We start from the raw sequence: 16,263 nt of genomic DNA, 5'->3' as shown, positions 1-16,263 counted from the left end.
ATTGACATTTTTGTCTTATAAAGCACTTGGCAAGTTCAAATTAATTTTTTACAAACATATAATTTAGAAGTAAATCTGGATACATTGTCAATCAAAAACCAAATTTCAACCCCATAGTATATTCCCTGTATACCTTACAAAGATTCAGTCAGAGATGTAGTGCAAACAGTGAGAATTTGCAAGTCAGACAGCCCCTGCCCCAAGCATTCCTGAGTGCTGTCAGGACATTCGTCATCTCAGTGAGACAGGTTGAAAGAGCCAGGTCCCATCCACACATATGTGTGACCCTTCACCCAGCATCCCTAAATATCCTCATGGTAGAATAGCATTGAATGCATTGTCAGGATCATGTCACTTTAGTTCAAGTCTCAGCTTTCTTACTTAGAGCACACTTTCTACTTCCCAAAATTTTATTTTTTTTCCCTTGAAAATGAATGGTGAGTCCACCTGCCTTGAGGCTGCTGTAAAGATTAAGCAAGATCATTTTTTAAACTGCATGTTACATTGTAAGTGTTCATGAAGCATTAGCCACCAGAAAAAATATACAGATACACAAACTTCAGATATTTCAGCGTGTTTTTAAAGATTGCTATAATTTGAAAGCTGCCAATTTTAAGTGACATCTCTGTAAAGTTACATTTTGGAAAGTTTTTATGGAATTTCCCTAAATGATATTCTTTTCAACATAATTTGCTGATCAAATATGGATAACATTGTGCAGGCTTGATAGGAAATACAGGTTAATCATGTAGCATAGTTTCTTACTTTGAGGTTTCTACAATCATCTTCTAGAATTTAGAAAAAAATCTGAAAAAAATAGAGAACTCCAAATAGAATCCCTTTAAGAACCTTTGGCTTATAATACAGTATTTCTAAGATCTCTATCGTATCTATTTAAACAAGTTGTTAACATAACTCTGATAGACACATCAGTGATATTTCTCAGTATAAAATATAAAAAAAGTTTAAATCCTTCCTCTGTAAGATAATTTTTAAGGAATTATTCATTCTGATAATATATAGGCAATTACGAGACTTTATGCCAAAAAAAAGTTTCTTACCACTGCATTAGAGAAACTAATATGAATTGACTACTTCTTCAAACTCGAAAAAGCCTGTATTCTGGAAGCCCTAACCGAAAAAAAAATCAATAAATAAAATTCTCTTTTTCTATTACGTCTCTGTGACATTTACATTAGTTTAATCTACCCTAATGTCTGACACCATGAAATTTTAACTAAGTTGTTTTGTTTTTGTTGTTGTTGTTTTTTCATGACATATGATTTGAAATCATGCTAAAAAGGCACCAGGAACTTGACTGGCCAGTCTGAAATATTCATTTAAAAGTTCTAACTTAGGGGGCTGGGGATTTAGCTCAGCAGGCATAAGTGCCTGCCTTGCAAGCACGTGGCCATGAGTTCAATCCCTGGTACCAGTAAAAAAAAAAAAAAAAAAAAAAAAAAAGTCCTAATTTAAAAATAATCCTATTTCTGTAATTCTTTTTTTTTTTTTTTTTTTTTTTTTTGTCTTTTTCCTTTTTTATTGGTACCAGGGATCGAACTCACGACTGCCTGCTTGCAAGGCAGGCACTTATGCCACTGAGCTAAATCCCCAGCCCCCAGAATAATCCTATTTCTGGATGACCATATTAATGTTTTTGGTTGGATCATTGATCACAACGTTTACAGTCTCACTGTTTGAATGTCCACTTTGTATGCTTTGATACTGTGACTTGAGCAACTATCTCAAAGATGATAATGTGTGATCTATTAACTGGTGATTTCTTACTGTTTTTTTTTTTTTTTTTTTTTGTAGTCTGTATTACTTGTACCCTTACACCACTTTGTTTTGTTTTGTTTTTTCTCTTTTTCCTTTTAAACAAAATTTTTAAAAAATCCTATTTTTAAAAAGCCTTTAAAGTCTTTTTTAAAATATATCTAAAATGACTCAAAGAGTACTCAGATAAATAAGCACCTCATATTTACTGTTTTGTATTTTTCTTTGTTAGAAGATCACCCATGTGCAACCAACCATCCATCAACAAAGCCACCATAACAGGTAAGAGAGGTCTGGGCACATGTTCTTCTCATGTCTAGGAAGTAACTGAATTTTCTGAGTCAACATAATGCTACCATCAGCTTACTGCAAAACTAAAATGTTAAAAGAAATGAAATTGTTCTTCTCTACATTATTCTTACTGTCGTTGAGGTCACCAGTTATCCACTTAAACTGTTACTTGAAAAATCTTCACTGCTTTTCTATATTTTTAACCAGTTCACTTTGTGTTTGGACTCAATTTAGCCTTGCTCTGGGCATGTATGCTTTGGGAGATAGAGCTACCTTTAGAAGATTTGCCATTTTGGATTCATATTTGGTTGCCAGCATGGTGTTAATACAATGTTGAGTTTAATGAAAGTAAAAGCATAAACAAAAGGCCTAAGTTTTTGTTTAACCCATATCTCAGTTGTGTATAAGAAAGGACACTGTTACTATTCCAGTAGTCCTTATTGGGAACGAGAGAACTGAGAAGTTAAATTTGTGAGGGGAAGGAAGAAATTATTGTAATACAGAAACATTCGATGAGATCAAAAGAAAAAAGACACCCAGATGTTTGGGGGAAAGGTGGAAGGAAGGATGAGGGGAGTGAAGGGCATACAAATAAAATTATCCCAGTTCATCTTAGTCTGTTTTACACAGGAGACTTGACCCCAATTGCACCAAAAGCAGAATGAATGATCTCATTTTTCTGAGTCTGAAACCAAATTAAATTTAATAACTTCTTGAAACCACAATTGATTCATTAAAGTCACGGCCTAAAAATGAAAACTTATGACTTCTAAAGTTACTACCAGAAGAAATTAATATATCTTACAAACTAGACCAGTACTTCATTTGATTCAAATGTCTTTTGTGGACCCCACCCCATAATATACTGAGGAGCTCCTATCAAGTTTTCAGTGAATAAACTGTGTTTGAAATTTTCCTTTGTCATGTCCAATCAAATGGTCGTGATTGTTGTCATCGTATCTGATTTGATTGTGAAACAGTTGTTAATGCTGTCTTCTTATCCAAAAGCCTATCAAATGTAATTTGTATTTCAATGACTATTTAATTATTGATTCTCTTTTCCATGTTTCCTTTTCAAGTTCTTCTTGGTGATGATTTTATTGTCTTTTCCATTTACATACAGTTTACCAGTTTTATTCTTTTGTGTGTGTGTGTGTGTGTCTTTTTCCTTTTTATCGGTACCGGGGATCAAACTCACAACTGCCTGCTTGCAAGGCAGGCGTTTATGCCGCTGAGCTAAATTCCTAGCCCCTACTAGTTTTGTTCTTGATATTGATCAAAAGAACAAAAATTCCTATATACCAAAATAAATACTTGAGTAACAAATTTCTTCTTTAGAAATTCAAATTTAATATAAATAAGCCTAACCTAACATGGAGGTCAGAACCAAATCCATCACTTCTAAGCATTTTGCTGAGTCTGTTGGCGAGTGAACAGTTCCACTTTGGGGAGTAAGTGGCCCAGGGCTTCTAGTAAAACAAGGGCTACTTCAGACTTTCAGTGGACTCCTGTGAACAGGAACTCCTCTCCCCCTCCCATTTGTGCAATAAGACTTTGTGGTCTTATTGCACAGAATACAGTTTGCTAGGCAGCTTTTTTAAGCTCGAAAGGTCAGATATGAATCTTCACAGATGAGGCAGCATCCTTCTAGAACAGCTGTAGGCATCATGGGAATTGTGCCCAACAGAGATGATTGAGTGCTGCCCAGCCCAGATCCACAAGAGAACAGCTACATTCAGAGGGTATAGACTTGGTCTTTCCTACATGGGAGAAAACTCATGGAGATATTTTTACAAAATATTGAGGCCCAGGGGCAATGCCTGAAGAGGAACTAAGAGCCACTGGAACCAGGCAATTCAGGTTAATACTGTACCCATTCAACCCTGGGTAGAGACCTACAGTGCAGTTACAGAGGTATCTTATCTAGGAAATGAAAACAATTATGGAAACTGTCAGTAACTCCTTAGAGCAGCTGGCCTTGTTTTAAAAAAAAAAAAAAAAAAAAAAAAAAAAAAAGCCCAACAGAAAATTGCCTGACTTTTCCACTTTTTCTTGCCTTAACATTGCAAACCAAGGTAGAAACATGGGATGTGGTATCTGGGAATGAGGACAATACCAGGGAAAAGCTCCCTTTCTCTGAGCTCATTCTGTAAAAGAGAACCTTTTTAAAATGCTAAATAGTAATAATAATATTAATATTGGTGTTTGAGACTTTGACTACAGTAAGACTTGAGACACACAGAAAATATGGTTGTCTTGAATGTTCTCTCCATGCTCGCCACTCCTATGGTTAGAACCTAGCAGTGCCTCGGCAGTATGCCTGGGAAAGGCAGAGAGAAGTTGTAAAGAACCACGGAGGCACCCTTTGCATGAATAAGGCCTTCTTAGGAATTTTGCTCAAGTCCTGCAGAGCAGCGCAGCTCAACAGTGATGGTCACGGCTGAGCCAGAAGGCTCTGTTGGTGATGTGTGCAGCTCTCGGCCCCTGAAGAGTTTCACAGAGTGCCGCTCACATGTGCACCAAAACTTGTACATTGGAGGTACTGTATCTGTCTACAACTCAAATTTAGGGCTCTGTGGCCCTGGACAAGTTCCCTCCCCTTTGTTTACCTCAGTTTCCCCAACCTTGTACAGTTGTTGCCAGGTTGAATGAGTTAACCAGTGTGTAGTTTTTGCATGGTGTGTTACAGAGAATAGTCAATGTGGCTTTTCTGTTTTATCTTACTGATTTGTTTCTATGGCCCACTCTACATATGTGGAACTAGGGGGTCAGTTTAGACTGCTTTACAAAGTACCATAGACTGGTCTTCATAAATTCATAAGCCACATATATTTATTTCTTATAGTGCTACAGGCTGAATGTGTGAGGTCAGTGTGCTGACATGATCAGGTTTTAGCAAGGTTCCTTTTCTAGGATGGAAAGAGAACAAGAGATGAGATCCATCCATAAAGTCACTAAGCCCATTTACAAGGCCTGTGCCCTCATGACCTAACTCTCTTCCAAAAGCTTCACCTTTTATTACCACCACATCAGGAGTTAAGATTTCAATGGAAATTATACAGGCACACACATTCGGTCCTTAACAAGGAGGGGTAGAAATAATTGGCCAAAAAGATAAGGGAAGAAGCCGGGGTGGGGGACCCAAGGAGGCAAACAGGGAGGAGAATGAAAGACAAGTTTTCAGGATTGTCCAAGTAAAATATGTGCATCCCCAAAAAGGTTTAAATGGACATGTTTGCTTAGTGCCTGTCAAATGGGTCCTTCTGTTGTCCTGGCTCTACATCCTGTTTTATGACTGTCAGAGATGCTGGTGCATTTGTGATTTAAGGAAAGAATCTTCTTCAAGTCTTTACAAAGTCTGAGAACTTGCTTCCAGGTCATAATTTCTGCAGAAAATTAACTCTTTAATTATAATCCAACTCTTTAATTATAGAAAACTAGAATTAAGGACTTTGTCTATATATGTATGTCATGCTTTCTAAGGTTTTTTTTCCCTACACATTTACCCCTTTGAGGTTCGATAAACAATAAAACCAGAAAAATTTGATTTCAAGCCATTAAAGTTAAAACACTAGAGTTAGTTGCCTGCCAGGTTTATTTTTCTCTATATACCAGAGGTAAACATATAAATCTTACATTATGTAACAGTTTTTTGAGGATACGTCTTCTAAAAGAGACTTACTACCACTGAGTAACTCTTGGTCCTTCAGTGGGATACAACAAAAAGCGGGGGTGCAGAATTCAGAGCCTGAGTGTGATTCCTGTCTCACTTGTGTTTTTTTCCTTCATTTAAAGAAAGGAGAAATCAGACCAGGGATACAGCTCAGTTGGCACAGTGCCTGCCTGGCAAGCGTGAGACTGAGTTCCATCCCTGGTACCCAAAGAAACAAAGAAAGAAAACATGGAGAAATAAGTGCAGTCCTGACCTCTTGGGGCTGCACACAAGACCAAGGAGCTAAGCTTTGTGTAAAGACGAATGCTCAGTGGGCTCACCACGTGTTTCTTTGGATGACCTAGGCTTAGGTCCAATATGTTTTGCTCCTAAAGCTAATTTAAAAACTGGAAGGATAGAGGTAACAAAGGACAGTGAGAGTGGAGCAGTTTTTCTGCCACATGTCATTTATGACTTTGCTCTCCACAGGAACTGCAGGACAGTTTTAGTTCCCTGATTACTAGGAAGGCTCATCTGCGGGCCCTGTGTGGCAGCACTGAATAGTGGGAAAACAGGAGAGGGCACAGAGAGTAGAGCAGAGACATGCATGTCGTGCAGTTGGTCCTTTTGCTTACAAATGGTGCTCAGAAAAGTGTTCTTGGGGCTGGAGATTTGGCTCACGGCATAAGCGCCTGCTTTGCAAGCTCACAGTCTTGAATTTGACCCCCAGTACTAAAGAGAAAAAAGAAAGAAAAGTGTCCTGGGCCTGCCTTGTAAAATCTTATCATCTCTTCTCAGTATCATTTTCAGTATGTTTCTGAATTTCTGTATTTTCATCTTTTTATTACAATCATCTTCAGCATGACAGTTTTCACACAGGAATGTGGCTCAGAGAAAATCTACTTAAATTCCTTCATTTAAAAGGTGAGAAAACTGAGACTTTATGACAGAAAATGCTGGCTAGTGTCACAGTCAGGAATAAATGTGTCCTTTCCCTACGTCCAAGGCCTTTCTTATACCTGTATACCATAAAATAATAAAAAGGTGGCTTTCAGACTCAGAAATATGTTTTAGAGAAAGTAAAAAAAAAATTGAAGAATATTAATTTCTGAGTCATGGATATAACGCTGGATTATTTTACATGCCTTTGAAAATCAGAAAATACCTTGTTCTAGCTTCTCACTACACATGTTTTTATAATTAGAGGTGTTTTAATTTCATCCACTGGTTCTATGTCCTAGGGGCTAAAATATAGCCTACCTATGGCAAAAGACTTTAGATTTTGAAGACTACAAGGTCTTATATCCGATCAAAGAAGTTGGTTCAGTTGCCCTCTCTTTACCTACAGAGGGAGACACATGATGCAGTGATGTACATAAAACAGCACAAAGGAAGTTCCAGTCTAGGAAAGAATAACAAAGACATTTAGCTGGAACAACTGTTTTGTTGTTGTTGTTTGAGCTAATGATGTAATGCTTTTACGTCTCTATGTATATCTGATAAAAACATATATATGAAGAAGTAATTATATATGATAATATTTAAGATCCTATGTTTTTAAATGAAGAAAGTGTATATATATTATTTGAGATCAAGAGCCACCTAAAGAATGGTCATACGCCTATAACCCCAGCACTAGGCAGGCTGAAGCAGGATTGCCGTAGGTTCCAGATCAGCCTCAGCTACAGAGTGAGTTTAAGGACAGCTAGAACTACATAGAGAAGCCCTGTCTCAAAAGACAGAGAGAGAAACAGAGACAGAGACAGAGACAGAGACAGAGACAGAGACAGAGACAGACAGAGAAAAGAGGAGCAGCCAGAAGAGATCTATGTGAGAGACACAAAGTCCTAAGGAGACACGTCTAAATCAGAGAGGCCGAGCCATTGTCACCCTTATCATCAGCCACTAGAAGGCACTAGCTGCATCGTATAGTCCTCTTTATTTTTCCTTCAACAAAAGCAAAAAAAAAAAAAAAAAAAAAAAAAAAAAAAACAGTTGTGGGAGCACTGTAATACTTGGAGAGAATGAGTGTTCAGTAAGCTTAATTCAGGCTGTGCTTGAAAAATGCTAACAATGCATTATGTTTAATAACCTGAATAAAAAGTTAATAAAGATTATATATGTACATGATTATACATTGACTTGTCAGAACTCTTGCTTCTTTTATTTTTTTACGTAATACATTTAATGCCTGAATTTGTAAGCCAAAGGACTTTACTTTTATAAAGCTAAAGCCTCCCATGAGAAAGACTTGTTTAAATGCATGGTGCATGACTCTACTAAACACCTCACCTATTACAGCAGAAAAAGCTACTGCTGCCTTAAGTTTATAACTTGTTTCATAAATTTTTCCATCTCCTGTTACTATTTAGAAAAGTAGAATTATATCTATTAATATATTTTAAAAAGCGTGATTGGCAGAGTAACTTTATGACCAGGAAGTGATTTAAGTTATAGTTGGTTTTATCGTGTCAGCAAGTGATAAACTCACATCATGGAAATCATTGAATTATATCTCTACTGACTTCATAACTGATTTGCATACCTCATTACAACTTTAGTTAAAATAATTGAATGGTGGATGTCAAATATTCACTTAATCAGTGCAGCAGTAAGTTTGAGTCTAGCCGTTTAGGTTGGAAATTAAACTTTCCGCTAAATAAATTTTGGTCAATTTACTTAATTTGCTAGTACTCATTTGCTAATCCAGTAGCTTCTAATTCACTGCCTAAAGTAATTGTTGGTGCCTAGAATGCATTTATGAAATATTAGTTATCATTATTACTATAACTTTATTGTTACTGATATTCTTCTTGTAGTATAGGTGTTTTCTGTGTGCCACTGTTGGGTTATACAACAAGGTAGATATTAAAGTAAAATGTGATTACTAATTTCAAGAAGTTGACATCTTGGGGAGAAAAAGTTGCAATAATTAGCTAGCAGCTAAGTTTCTTTAAATATACATATTTGAAAGAAGGGCCAGTGGTTCTACCCAGGAAAAGCCATCCAGTGCACTTTGAAGAATATGTTGTTCCCATATGGTTAGGAATGTTACCCCAGGGAAAAACACAGCAGCAGTTACATATGGCAGGATGATCAGGGCATTGGAAATAATAAAGGCAGATAGAGTTATAAGTACATGTGGGACTCCAAAGTAGCTTAAAGAATTCTTATTGTAGCCTTAGGTAAATGGCAATAGATAATGGAAAATCATCAATCTTATTTAGTTGTTTGCTTATTTGTTTGGTTGGCTGATTTTTATAATGTAGAGGATTGAACCCAGAGCCTCAGACATGCTAGGCAAGTGCCTTCCCACTGATCCACACCCCCTACCCTCCATCATTTTAATTATTTTTAATCAGTAATTTTTAAAGAAAGCAAATATGTTTTATTTTTTATTTTATTTTTTGAATTTTTTATTTAGAGAAAGATAAAACAATAAAAATGGGCAGAAATAGTACATACTTTCAAAGAAAATAAATAAATAGTAATAAATCACTAGTTGATGTATATATATATATATATTGTCCCTCCACAAATAACTGTTCAAGATACAAAAGTGGAGCATATAAATGGGAATTCAAGCAGGGAGACTGCAAACCATTCTGTTCAACTATCCAATAAAAACTAAGTAATATGAGTAACAATCTTATACACTTAGACATGTGTGCATTTATCCATATCTTCATTTATGTTGAGAGCTAGCAAAACCTTTTAGATTAAAATCCTTCTCAACAAAGATTAATAATATTGCTGGATTTCACATCATAACACTCCGGAATCAGCACTGGGTACTGCAATGCCCCTTTCTTTTCTTCAGAGTATTTGTTCATTTCATCATGTGTCATAAGATCAATTTTCATAAACTGTTTATAAGTTTTACGCAAGCATGAGTCTTAACATGTATTTCTATCCTTTCTATATTAGAGGGAGAAACAGGACAAAACAGGACAGAACTAAACATATTCCTATAGACACATGAACTAAAAAGACAGATAAAACTGCTGTATAAGGAGTTCTACTATGGTTACTGTGCTGTTTCTTGTTATCATCAATCGAATTGGCTCTATCATCAGATAAAGTATAATTGAACATATCAGTATGTAACAGAATTAAAAGAAATACAACTTTGTAGATAGTATAGAGCTACAAAAACAAGTAGGAATCAAACAGAATGGATATCATGATGAATCATTGTCATTTTCAGTGTAGTTGTCTATACTCCTCAACTGGATACCAGCAACCTAACAGTTTTGAATAAAATCTGTCAATAATAAGCAGTATTCAAACAAGTCAGATTTAACTAAGATCAGTCATGATACAACAGTATAAGTCATACAGGGATCCTGATTGAGTTAATAGGAAATTAAAGATGACCACTGTGCTATGTCCTGATATCTTTGGGATAGCTGTCTGTGCCCTCAGATCCAGTGCTTGTATACAAACTAGAATGGAACAAGTTCCAACCAAGCAGAGTGGTGCGAGTAACAAGGATTTTAATTCCTGATACACTATTAGCTATATCTTCTGCTGTTTTTTTTTTTTTTTTTTTTTTTTTTAAGACTGTTCTTCCCCTTACTCCCCCAGAATGAACTGTGTATTTTTGGGTCTGTCCATCACTCATGATTTTATATTGGGGGGGGGACAACCTGCTATTTACCTAAGTATTTCTGTACTTTCTCACTACTGGGTTGGATTTCTAGTTATATTTCTTCATTTATTAAAGCCTGTCTATTCAACTTATCCATAAATACTGGCCCATTTACCCCTAATTACTCTCTGGTTCCCTATCACTTAGAGTTCCATTTTCTCATATTTGATTTTGCTCTATATAACCTTCTTCAGGCTAATTATATTTCCTATAAAGAGTCTCTCGGTGGGGATAGGGATTTAGCTCAGCGGCATAAGCGCCTGCCTTGGAGGAAAGGTAGTCATGAGTTCGATCCCTGGTACCAATAAAAAAAAAAAAAAGGAGTCTCTCAGTGGACCCTACCTCTTGATCCACTCTGCCTGTGATTCTTTTTTTCCCTTAAGTTAGTGTATTTAGACCGTCTATATTAGAAATTATATCCAACCTTCTTTGCCTCATTTCTGTTGTGCTCTTTTTCTGTCATTAGTTGTCTGTTTGTCTTTTTCATTTCACTTTCTGCTCGCTTCATTGTGGCCTCTCTGCCACTGTTTCTGGAATCCTGGTACTTTTCTCTCTCTTTAGAATGTCCTGCAGTATTTTCTGTAGAGTTGGATTGGTGGTTGTGAATTCCTCCGGTTCCTCTTTATTTTGGAAGCACCTTGTTTCTCCATTAATTTCTAGGGAAAATTGTGCAGAATATATTAATCTTGGCTGGAGGTTATTGTCTTTCAAGGCTTGGATTATTTTGCTCCACACTCTTCAAGATTTGATGGTTTGTGTCGAGAAGTCTGCTGTAATTCTTCTGGGTGTTCCCTTGTAAGTGATCTGTTTCTTGTCTCTGACAGCTTTTAATATTCCGTTCTTATATTGGATTTCTGGAATCTTTAATATGTGCCTGGATGTAGTTCTGTTTTGATTGTAGGTGGCTAGAGTTCTGTATGCCTCACACATCTGAGCATCTTTCCCTTTTCCTATGTTTGGGAAGTTTTTCCCTCATTATTTCTATGAATAACCTTTGCAGCTCCTTTGTTTGTACCCTGCTTCTTCTCTCGCATTCTTTATTCTTAAGTTATAGATTCTTTTGTCATCTTCTAGCATTTATATTGTTACTGCTTGTGTCCTTGTTATTTTATTTTATTTTATTTTTGTCTTTTTTCCTTTTTATCAGTACTGGGGATGGAACTCACAACTGCCTGCTTGAAAGGCAGGTGCTTATGCCACCGAGCGAAATCCCCAGCCCCTTGTCCTTGTTATTTTTAAGAAGTTTTTCCCTTTATGCTCCCACATTATAAATCTGTCCTCCAGTTCAGATAATCTATCCTTAGTTTCTTTTAAGCTGTTATGCCAGCTTTCAACAGAGTTTTTAGTTTCCTGGTAATCTTGAACCTGTTTTATGTACTCTATGTTTTTTCTATTTTCTCCATCAAACAATTCTCCCCTTTTTTTCTGTTCTTCCATTCCACCGTCTTTTTTTTCTTGGGAGGTGTTTAGCATTTCTTTAACTATTCTACTTATATCTTGCTTTACTTGGTTAAATACTTCACTTTTTAACTCGTCAGTGAGGTCCTGGAGATATCGCTTTATGTCTGTGGTGCCATGTCTGATATTGCATGTTTTCTGTCCTCATTCTCCTTTGCATTTACCTTTCCTGGATCAGTGTTCTTAGGATTGGGGACTGAGGACCCTTTCTTGTTGCCTTCTCTTCTCATATTTTTTGTTACTTCCATTCAGGTGTATATAGGAGGCCCAGTTTCTTTCTTTGTAGGTTACAGTTTGTTTGAATCATGCCATCTAGGTGTTCCCGCCCACTGCAGTGTACTAGGGAGACACAGACCAGGGCAGCCTATGCTGGGCCTGCTCCTCCATGTCAGTCAACCTGCTGAAGGCTTCGCTGCATCAGGGTGCACTGCCAGGTGCAGAGACCTGGTTTGGGCTAGCCTATAGGGTTTTAGTCCATGGCATCACCCAGATCATATGCTCCCCACCAATCCTGCTTGAAAGGTGAATATGTGACTGAAGTCACTGCAGTGCCCTGTTCCAGCCAGTCTGTTGGTCCCAGAATGTCCTCTGTTGGAGCCTCCTAGTCTATGGAAGGGTCTGCATTCCTCTCATTCACCGCAGGTCGATGCAGGGCTCCCCACCATCTCTGCTCTCAATTTGAGTTTGCTGATTCCGGCTCTCAGAGCATTCTTGTCTCTATCCCTGGTGTGCGGATTGAGACCCAGCAGCAGTAGGGAATTCAAACCGCGGTTTCCAGAAGCGTGGGTTCTGGCAGTATTGAGACTTTAGCTGTTCCAGTTGTAGCACCGAGATTGCATTTCCGATTGTTTTCTCTCTAGTTCATTCCTGGTTCAGCAGGGTATTTCTCCCTCTGCTTAGAATTCCTCACACTGCACCATTCCTGGAATCTAATCTGGCTATCTCAGAGAGCCTCAGTAGTTGCTGTTATCTATCCACCATCTTCTCTTCTGCCCCACAAATATACGTTTTAGAATGACAATGAATGTAGATCTTGTGCGTGACAAAAGAATGTGGTCATCACCTGGGGTGGTGTGACTGGAAGTAGAGAAGATGGAATAGATTTGCAACCCTTCAAAGAGACAGTAGAGCCAAGTCATCAGTTGACTGATGTTGGAGAGTGAGGGAGAATTTCAAAATGAATCACTTTGTGAATGTATATAAAAGATTTTTAAAAAAAAAAAAAACCCAAATTCAGAATAATATTGGGATTCATTTAGCTGTAAAAAATATCATAATAAAACATTTTTAGTATAAAAGAATATTTTGAAGAACACATTACATACATTTGATTCAATTTAAGACGTTTTTAGATGTTAACTAGTGACTGGCAAATGCAGACAGCACCCTTTTATATAAGATCTAGTGACGGCATGTAGAGATATCTTGGGTCTCAATGACAGCACCTCCTTGCCCAGAAAAGGTAAAATGATGATATTTGTGGTTTGGAGTTCCACGATCAAGCGTAAACTGCAATTTGAAATCCTAATATCTTTTGGATAGAGCAGCACTCTGCTGATTATTGAGCTCAGGGCATGGCTATTCTATGATTTTCCAGTTGATGGGTAAAGTACCATTTTATATGAGAATCTAAATATCACCAAAGTGCATTCCTACCAATATCCCTTCCTCACTGCCTTCAATTGAAAGGGGCAAAACTTCTCAAACCTTCTGTATCCAAGAAATCCCCATAGGGGTGTCGGAATACAAATGCAGAAAGACAGATTCTCAGGTGCTCCAGAAGAGTATCCTTCACATACTCAGAATCTTCATTGTGAACAAGTGATCCTGGATGGAAATTTTGATGAGCCAAATTTGGGGGAATGATAGAATACTGACTTAAGTGAGAATGCTGCCCATGTACTAGATTGTCATTGAGTGGCTGGTAATCCGTTAAGAAAGTCCTGTTTCACAGAATGAATACAGTGGTACTCACCCCAACTCTGTGGAGTCTAAGACACATGAGATAAAATGTGTGAAGAGCTCTGTGATTAGCAAGAAAGCTAACGCTTATCATCCTGGGTACCTTCATCATCATCATCTTCATCTTTGTTATCTCTTAAAATGTATGTAAGATTTTATTAGACTCAGTTGCTCTGCTCCTAGAAGAAATGAAGTATCACATCCGTGTTTGTGTAGGGGGTAGGATTGAGTTTGTAAAATGTTATGTTTAGTGATTGTATTCTTTCTGTCTTCTCAATTGTAGCACTAAATCTCCTTTAAAAAAGACAGGCAAGGAACCAAAGCTGCACTCTGGTTGCTCCCTTTACCATGAAGTACTTCCTACCCACTTGAGCTTTAAAATCTGTTCTAGGCCTACTCAGAAATATAATGTTTGTGGTAGGGAAGAACATTTAAAGTACTTTTAGAATTAATGTCCCAAATTTTATTTCTTAAATGTTACACTGAATTATTTAACTCTGAATAAATGAACAATTCACTCACAGTCCTTTCTTTTAATTTCTAAAAATAAAAGCTTTAAAATCAATTGTCTATTAATAGTAATATTAATGAAAGTTAATATTTACTGACATTTGATATATACAAAAACGTTGTAGATATGTAGTCTTTTAAAATATTATAGTAATACAAAGGTTAGACACTGGTGCTGTTCCTGCTTTATGCATGAGAAAATAAGCCAGAGAAGTAAAATTATTTGATCAAACATACACAGCTAGCAAATGACAAAGGACAGATGAAGCCTTACACAGACATAATGCCATATCCTTTTTTCTTAAAAGTTACCACAATTTACACACAAATATACACATGATGTTGTGTCTTCCACTCCCCCAAAATTATTCCATAGGAATTTCAGATAAATATTTTTTTTCTTCTTCCATTTCACCATTTTATTTTCTTTTTCCATTGGAAAGCAGACAATGAATCTGTGTCACCTATTTCTGAATACATATGAGCTCAAAGGGTAGAGCAGGAGAGAGTGAAGTTCTGTGGATGCAGAGAAACACTTTGGAAAATCCAGAAATGTCAGTTATATAAATTAAGGCAAGAACCCCTGCCTGGGACATAGAATCCTTCCAGCTCTCATCAGTTCCCACAGTCACCTGAACCTTTTGTTGTCCCTGGACTGTTCAGAGTCAGAGCACCCACCAGGAAGGCCCCAGGTCACTGAGAAGTGAGGCAGAGGGGGCGTCACAGATGACCCAGGGTGAAGCAGTGGCTGAGCTGTAGCAGCTCCTTGCTTGGGGCTGCATTGGTCACTTGCTGGTGTTAGCTTCTGTAGAAGCAAGCTCTGCCTGGGGGTTTGCATCTTGTCTGTGGGCAGGGCTTGTGGGTGGTTCTTCGTGTCTGTTATCTTCTTGGATACTGTGTGTAGGGATGCAGTTTTCTAGCTCTGCAACCCCTACATGCATTTGCACTAGGTATATCTGCTACCTAAATATTCAGAGCTCTGTAGTTTTGCCATCTTCTCCCTTTGTGTGGTTCTTACTGTGGCACTGTTGGCCCTATGGAAGTGTTTGTAATTAACATGCCTGGCAAAACATGGATATTAGGACATTTTTGTTCTGATCATATTTCTGATGTTTGCATATTGCACACTGAATTATCCACATGGAAAACTTCATTTCTGTGTGTCTTCCCGGATTGCTGTTTCACTCATTTAATACCTGGTGTGTAAAACATTTTGTGTAGGTCCTGAAGACCTAGTAAAGCCTGCCTAGAACACCTTTGCTGAGCCTTAGAATCATTACCTTGGAAATTTCTGAAACTTCCCAAGATAAAATAAGTTCTATTGAATAACAAAGACTATTAAGTATATAAAAACATTAATAGATGCATGAATAAGTGAAACTAGAAAGAAAGAAGGTAAAATGGGATAGGGTGAGGTCTCCTTCCTAAGAGAATTAAGAAGCTACTTATACCATTATTTGGTAAGAAAGTAGAAAGAGCTTGAGGGAGTACAGAAGCTTAAGGATAACTTGGCAGCATAAGAAAGGAAAAGGCTGAGAGTAGTAAAAGGAGAAACATTTTCCAGGTAGCCAAGGGGAGAATTAGAAAAGAGGGACCCTTTGTGGTACTAAGGAGCAGTGATACTCTGCAGGATACTCTGAAGTCACTGGTGCAGACTGACTGTGCTACTTGGTGAAAATTGTTTATGTAGAAATGGATCTTGTGGTTTTTTCCTTCCTCCCTTCCTTCCTACTTTGGTAGTTTCTGTTTGGGTTTTTTTTTTTTTTTTACAAGTCATAACATAGGCAGAAGAGGAACATCAGAGATCTGGATTCAGAAAAATCTCAAAGCAGCCATTGTCTCACGACTGACTGTCTTGTTCACCCACTTTGTGTGTGACCTTGATCAAATTATTCAATTGCTTTTAATGTTTTCTCTTCAAGTAGAATCAATAATAATACTGTACTTTCCTAACTTCAAAGCT

The 16,263-nt window shown here is 37.3% G+C and overlaps 1 protein-coding gene across 20 annotated transcripts in view; it reads left to right on the top strand.

Annotated features, from left to right (window-relative positions):
• The window catches only part of Pde4d (3',5'-cyclic-AMP phosphodiesterase 4D), a 1,361,839-nt gene that overhangs the window by 1,184,234 nt on the left and 161,342 nt on the right, over positions 1-16,263 (top strand). For all 20 annotated transcript variants that reach the window (XM_063258692.1, XM_063258681.1, XM_063258684.1 and 17 more), the window contains one exon: positions 2,009-2,058. In XM_063258692.1, coding sequence (XP_063114762.1) covers positions 2,009-2,058 — 50 coding nt within the window. The remainder of the gene's footprint in view (positions 1-2,008; positions 2,059-16,263) is intronic.

The sequence above is a fragment of the Cavia porcellus genome, unplaced genomic scaffold, assembly GCF_034190915.1.
Source record: "Cavia porcellus strain 051 isolate PalLab524CR breed Dunkin Hartley unplaced genomic scaffold, mCavPor4.1 scaffold_11, whole genome shotgun sequence".
Classification (NCBI taxonomy): Eukaryota; Metazoa; Chordata; class Mammalia; order Rodentia; family Caviidae; genus Cavia; species Cavia porcellus.
The sequence above is the reverse complement of the archived record's forward strand: the minus strand, read 5'-3'. Positions and strand labels throughout refer to the sequence as shown.